Source organism: Sceloporus undulatus, chromosome 4, assembly GCF_019175285.1.
Source record: "Sceloporus undulatus isolate JIND9_A2432 ecotype Alabama chromosome 4, SceUnd_v1.1, whole genome shotgun sequence".
In the NCBI taxonomy this organism is placed as follows: domain Eukaryota; kingdom Metazoa; phylum Chordata; class Lepidosauria; order Squamata; family Phrynosomatidae; genus Sceloporus; species Sceloporus undulatus.
This window is the reverse complement of record NC_056525.1, coordinates 17,944,933-17,952,340: the sequence shown is the minus strand read 5'-3', so window position 1 is coordinate 17,952,340 and position 7,408 is coordinate 17,944,933. Positions and strand designations below refer to the sequence as shown.

Genomic DNA, 7,408 nt, shown 5'->3' with positions numbered 1-7,408 from the left:
ATAGATAGATAGATAGATAGATAGATAGATAGATAGATAGATAGATAGATAGTGGTATATGATCTATGATGGCTTTCATCATACAGGTCATCACTGGATTTGAATTATAAATGTGAAACTATAATTTAATAATAATAATATTTATATCCCATCTCTCTATCAGAGATAACCAAACTTCTATTTATTTTAGAGAGAGGTTCTATTTATTTTAGTTGAATACTGAAATATGGTTAAGACCAACAATGAACTGAAGGAGAATAATGTAAACTGTGGAGATGGAAGGAAATGTCATTCAACCCTGATTAAAACAGGTCATCCTGAGAATATGGTACTGTAAATGCTAAAAATAGAGAGCTGCCATAGCAGAGTTAAAACTTTTCATCCTCTAATTTGAATTATTGTATATACGCAATTATAAATTGACCTCATGTATAAGTTGAGCGCAGGTTTGGGATCCAGAATTATGGGTTTTGATATGACCCATGGATAAGTCCAGGGTAAAACTGAAGGACATGTAACAGAGAATCTAAGCAAAGGAAAACAATGCCAAATAACTTACAAAATTCCAACAGGAATAACTGCACACACTAAAGATTGGATGTATGAGAAAGTGGGGGTAGGGGAGTGCCTCCAGGATAGATTACACTCTTTCCTTTCACCAGTTGATGGTTCCTTTTTTGATAAGAGTTAAAATACAGAACTTACATTGACTCATGCTTTTTGGGTCAATAAAGACTTGCTCCCCTTGGCTGTATTTTTCCTGGATGTCTTTCCAGATATCCTTGTTATTTGTTTTTAGATTGGATTTTAAAACAAGTAATTACACATGAATTGTACAGAGTTCTTGGTCAATAGAAATCTCATAAGGAGTTCTGTCATTTTCTGAAATATTTTTTTCAAAATTCCTTATTGTTTAGTCTTCTCAGCTGATTGATAAAGCCCAATTATTTATGTTCTGTTCTGTATTTGAACAGTGTGTAACTCATGAATAATGAAAAGAATAAGGCTATTTAAAAATAGTCTTCTCAGAGAGTTAGTGCTTCGTATGTTTTGTCTCATCAGGTATACTGCTTTTCATCCCAACAACAAAAAAATGTTTATGCCATTTGTATAGAAGCCTTACTTACCAAAAGGTATCACTGTTAAATATAGAAAATTACTTTTGTGCATAGAAATATTAGCAGCTATGTTGCCACTTTCTAGAAATAAAGCAAATGTAAATAAGTTGGGGAAAGAGAGAAAAAATTGATCATACGTCAGTGAAACTGTGAATAGGATATACCTGTATTACAATTTTTTGAGATGTTGCATCCAGAGGAGAGTCAGCACTTTTAGCAGTTGAATTAGATAAACAACAGAATATACACACACACATATATATATATATATATATATATATATATATATTCCATAGTATTATTTTTTTATATTATTATTAATGATTGCCAGCAGTAAAACACGTTAAAATAAACATGCATGTCTTAACATTATTTTATTATGGAGAAGCTGATTGGCTTCTTCACCCAAGTAATTTCAAACAAACACAAATCACTGTCAGTTGGTTTAAAGACAGTAATATTTTGACAGGGTCAACCAATTGTGTTTGGCTGGGTTTAGTAGCCAGATGTTATTTTTTTCTAGTTAGCTGTAAAGTCCACTCCCCCCCCCATACCACTATAATCATTAAAAAAAACAAGAAAGAGAGAGAGAGCGCGCACACATTTTAGTAGCTTCTGGTTTAAAACCCTTGAATAAAGTTTCCATTTAATGTAATGGAATCTGTGAATTTTGGAATTACAGTATCTCTAGGAAATTAACAAAATTGTCCAGGGAACGGAAATAATTTACATCCATATTGTGTGAGTGGACTTCCACTTGTGCCATGGACTTTTCCTGTCCTCCCCCCCCCCCCCCCCCCCGGCAGTCTCCAGTCATCCAAAGCAGATTTTAGGAAAGTGGGGGTGCAAAGTAAAGGAGAATCAGCTCGACTGGTAGAAGGTGTTTTCCTATAGATAAGCACAGTTGCTTATAGTAGTTTTGCATAACCTTCCACTGTTCTCTCTTTAGCACACTGCTGCATTGGTTGGAATACAGGATTTGATTTCTTGAAGCCTTTTTATTATGTGTATTTTGATATATTTATTGAACCCAATTAACTGGAGATCTACATTGTTGGTTAATGCAGGAACCTGTTTGCAGTTCAAATGGAAATTTCTGAAGAACCATTTATTTAATTGGTTGTTGTTTGTTATGTTAAAGCATAGTGCCTTCCCCCTCCCCCTTTACCTGTGCATTGTCCATGATAATTAATTCCCTCCTCTTTTTTTTAGGAGTTCTATGAACATACAAAAACACTTTGGCAAGATGAAGGTGTAAAAGCTTGCTATGAGCGATCTAATGAGTATCAGTTGATTGATTGTGCACAGTAGTAAGTACAGTTTCACTTACCGTTCTTTCTTGTGTGGGATGGGGGGATAAATATGGGAAACATTTCTTATTTTAATCTTCCATTCAAAAAATATGTGTAACTTTATTGTGAATAGAGAAATGGTTTTATATGTACTTAATCCCAAGGTCAGAAACTGTGATCATTGTTCAACTTTATAAGAAATCTTATCTTGTGGTTTTCTCCTTCTGTCCTCTGTAATTTTATCTGTTCTGGGACTGTATTTGCTCTTGACTTTTACATATGGAAGAGCTATGTAGAGATAGCTATATAGATGACTTGTCCTAATGGGTTTTTAAAAAACATAGATCTATTTTGCATTGCCGATCAGTTATAGGTAATCGCCAAAAAGTATGTGAAAGACTGCTTAGGCTATTCAGCAGTTAGCATGAAGTTTTGAAAAGTTCTTATTGTGTGTACCTTCAGCATGAAAACTGTAACATAATTAAAGAACTGATTCCAGTCCAGTAATTTGCAATAGTGATGTGTGGAATGCTTTTTTTAAAAAATCAATGGCTTTCGATGGGAAGATAATGTTGTGAGTTAGTTTTACCGTCAGCCCTCCACACTCATGGGTTTAACTGTTGTTGATTATTGATTATTCTTGAGTTTGCCTGAAGATGAAGAATGAACAGACAGGTGAGCGGGCAGACAGCTGGACACAGGATGCGGGAGATGCCTCTGGCCAGCCTCTGCTTCCTCCTAGCCGCTGCCCTCCTGCCTGGTGAGCCTGCATCCCAGTGTTTCACTAGCCAGCCCACCAGCCGGCATCCATCCATTTGTCTTCTGTCCTTGGCTCTACCGCATTCCTCCCGCCCACACCTGGTCCTTCCCTCTTGGTAGCCAGCCCAGAGGCAGAGTCAGCATGAGGGGAGGAAGGGGCTCTGCTTTCTGCACACCTCTTATGGCCTTCCTATCACTTATCCTGGTCATCCTCCCAGACTCTTTTCTTCTGCAGCACCCAATGCCTCCATGTGCACCGTAGCTGCAGAAGAGAGAGGCAGAGGGTGAGTGGATAGAGGGCCCCAAGATAGAGGACTCTCAAGGATCCTGTCATCCCTTCCCAGCCATATTTCTGGCAGGCCTAGAGATATACTCTGCCCTTCCACTAGAACACATTTCTGTTATTACTCTGAAAATAAAAATGAGAGTGGGAATGTGAGAAACTAAGGGGCTCTACACACTGCCCCTAAGGGGCGGTGGCAGTTTGGAATGGTGCACAGCATCATGATGCCCTGGGGGTGGAGTCAGGGCATCCATCATCAGGATACTGTGTCCTGAGTCCGCCCATAGGCCAGCTGTTTGGGCCCATCTGCATAGGGCCTTAATCTATTTGTAGAAGTTTTAAGCATGGTGTATATTTATTTATGAAAAAAAATCAAGCAGGTAGATGTGGCAGTGGCCAAACTGGTCTAAACTGTTGCATTTGAGTGCTTTGGTTAAGATCCACTATTATATCTATGGCTTCCTAGTGCCTTCTGTGACTTTTGTCCTCTCTCTTTCCTCAGGGGATGGTCCCAAGTATAATACCTATTTAAATCATCAACATATTCATGAATGGAGATGTTGGTGTTATATAAATATGTATTTATATTTTGCCATCCAGCAATACTACAATAGCAATTGTGAAACATTTTTATGTTTAGTATCTAGACTCTTACTTAATAAACCATGGCCTTAATCCAGTTGTCAGCCTGAATGCCGATAAACCTATTAAAATTAGTGGAACTTGTATAGGTGACTTTACTTACCAAGTTCACACTGATTCAGTGAGATTCTGCTGTATTTGGGATTAACAGTTGGTTTTAGGCATTAAATGCTGTTATGTTTATGAGTGATTTACTACTTCTCATTCCTGATTTATTGATACAACACCCACAGCCTACACAACTAATGAGTACATTATGTATTACTACTGTATTTCCAAAATGAATAAAAAGAAACTTAAGTCAAAATGACACACAGTGTGTATTCACCTAGCTGTTTTAAACTGCTAACCTGCTTTGTAAACAAACATTTAATTAATTACATTTCAACCATTTCTGGAAAAAAAAATTCCGTGGAAGAGTGTTAAGGGAAACTTTATCAGTGTTTTCTCTTCATGATCTAAGTTGTCTCAGTTTAAATCAATCCATCCTAACTAGTGAGCTAGTTCTGTGGGCCGCTTCCCTGTTAAACAGTGCATTGTCATAATCAGAGGTCGGCAACCCCCGGCCCGCAGAGGCGTCAGGACCGGCCCCAGCCCAGTCCTGCCGCCGCCGCCTCCTCCTCCTCCTCCTGGGCCACTTGACCGCGCTGCCCTCCTCCTCCTCCACCGCACGGAGGAGGAAGAGGAGGGCCACACAGCCTGAGGCAGAGGAGGCAAAGGGGGAAGTCCCACGCCGCCCTTCATGCCTCCCCGCGCGGGCCCACGCCGCCCACCTCCTTCTCCTCTGCCTGCTCCACCCCGCCCCCAGGCCACGTGGCGCATGGAGGAGGGGGGAGAAGGAGGGGGAGGAGGAGAAGAAAGATTAGGATGAAGAGGAGGAGGGGGGAGCAGAAGGAGGAGGGGGAGGGGGAGCAGAAGGAGGAAGAGGAGGGGGAGGGGGAGGAAGAAGAGGAGGGGGGAGCAGAAGGAGGAGGAGGAAGAGGAGGAAGGAAGAGGTGGTGAGTGGACAGAGGCCTCAAGCTTTTTTAAATTTTTATTTTGCGTGCTTTTAATGCTAACAAGTCTCCCTTGGTTTGACAATGATAGTGTGATGATGATGATGAGGAGGAGGAGGAGGAGGAGGAAAGTCAGCTTGAGAGGCATGCACGCACTGTTTCTGAAGCCAAGAGAGTATGACTTTCCAAAGTGCCTTTTCTGTGTGTTTTTGGTTCTTTAATGGTGATATTGATATCAGAAAGCCTCTGAGGCATGGTCAATGTAAATTGCTGTGATTTTTACAAACTCATGCGCAGTGAAGAAAAAACAAAGTCCCTTGACCAAGTACACACTTCTGAGAAGTACACTTGGTGCAAGGACTATGAAACCACCTTGACATGTTCAGTATGCATAGCCATGTGAACCCATGTTCAGTGTGAAACCCAAAGAGTTTGGTTATGCAATAAGCCTCTGAAATATGCAAGAGGTCATGTTAAGTAAAGCCATGTTCAATGCCCAAATGTGCTGTTTGAAATGGGGGGAGGGGGGGTTGGCCAGAAAGGGAAGTCCATTTCTGCCATCTGTCTAGGAATAATGCCCAAATGTCCTCCATTTTGATCATGCCTAAGAAACATGCATTTAGATTAACATTTTTAAAAAATCATCAATTTTTTGGCATGTCCTCCATTTTTAAAAAAATGTGTCCTACATTTGAAAATGCTGTCCTATATTATTTAATTATTTATTTTTTGCTCCCCACCCCTCCCCGTTGTCTGGGGGACACCAACCTGGCCCCCGGCTCAAAAAGGTTGCCTACCCCTGGTCATAATGGTAGAAAAGAAAGGTGAATAAAAGTGTTTCTATCTTTTTTTTATAAAGTGTGAGCATATGTTTGAAGAAAGTGAAGTATCATGGTGATACACTTCAGTTATTGTTCCTTGACGTAGTCTGGCTTCAGGTGTACATCCTAATCTCTGGGTATTCAAGATCTTGTTCCTGCCCAGATTGGTCACTGGTACATCTAGGTTTGACCATATAACACCAGTGCTAAAATCTCTTAACTTGCTGCTAATTAGCTTCCGGGCTCAGTACAAGGTGTTGGTTAAAGCCCTACATGGCTCGGGCCCAAGTTACTTGCGGGAATGCCTCTCCCTACACAATCCACCCCGCACTCTCAGAACATCAGGAGAGTACTTATTGGAACATCGTAATACTAGGTTAATGACAACTTCCCACAGGGTGTTTACAGCTGCGGTTCCAAAATTATGGAATAGCTTATCAGAAGAGATCCGTCTCATCAATACCTTAGAGGCCTTTAAGAAGGCACTCAAAAGAGATCTCTTCCAGCAGGCTTATCCATCAGACTCCATATAAAAGCTTATGAAAATGTTCCATTCTTGACTATGATTATTGGCTACTGCTGAACTGTTTTTAGAGAACTAATAGGGATGTGGTAAATTCAGTATTAGTGTTTTATCACTTGTATTTGTATTATTGAATTATTTTATTGATGTAATTCTGCCTTGATCCTTGGGAGAGACGGGGAATATAAATAAACTTTATATTGTTGTTGTTATTATTATTATATGATCCTGTTTCTGTATTTATAAGCATGTGGGAATGATTTGGAAATTTTGTGCATTTGTGGAAAGGGATTCTTGTGAGTAGGATATGTTGGGGACACAGTAGTACAGGTTTATACTGAAGGGAGAATACCTTCTGGAGCATTCAAGGCTTGGTAAAAAAAAGGACAACAGTTCAATAGTTCAGTTTTGTTTTTTGTTTTGTTTTTGTTTTTAAAAGGCTGTTTTTTAAGTCATTTTCATTGAGCTGTTATCAGGCATGCTTACTACATAACAATCTCAGTCCAACAAAATAGTTTGTTGGACTGGGAACAAGCTATGAGTGCATGCACTTCCCCCCTCCCCTTTCTGTGTCTCACTTCTCTTGTGCCTTTGTTCAGCACTTCTGGGATTTAACCCCCAATTTTACATGATAACCAGACCTAGCTCTCAGTGACATTGCTGTGTGTAATGAATGTTGGTTATTGGACATATTAACATAATGTTTTGTTTGATCCCAAAGGTTTTTTTTTGTTAGACTTTCTCAGCTTGTAGCAGATAACATTAAATGTGCTTCAAGCTCTGCTCCCTTCTATTCTGCTTGGGAAATGAGTACTATATATGATGGAAACAGGAATTAAAGTGTTATGGAACCTGACCCATGCACAGTACATGCCATGTATTGCTTTGTAACAGGCATTTGATGATAATTTTGCACATTTTTTGGTGTTGTGCCAAAAAATGTGAAAAAGAGAAGCAAGCTTCAGGGTAGGAGTA

At 39.8% G+C, this 7,408-nt stretch overlaps 1 protein-coding gene across 5 annotated transcripts in view; it reads left to right on the top strand.

Moving 5' to 3' along the window:
- Positions 1-7,408, top strand: part of GNAS (GNAS complex locus) — a 150,800-nt gene that overhangs the window by 93,190 nt on the left and 50,202 nt on the right. For all 5 annotated transcript variants that reach the window (XM_042465821.1, XM_042465819.1, XM_042465818.1 and 2 more), the window contains one exon: positions 2,331-2,428. In XM_042465821.1, the coding sequence (XP_042321755.1) occupies positions 2,331-2,428 (98 nt within the window). The remainder of the gene's footprint in view (positions 1-2,330; positions 2,429-7,408) is intronic.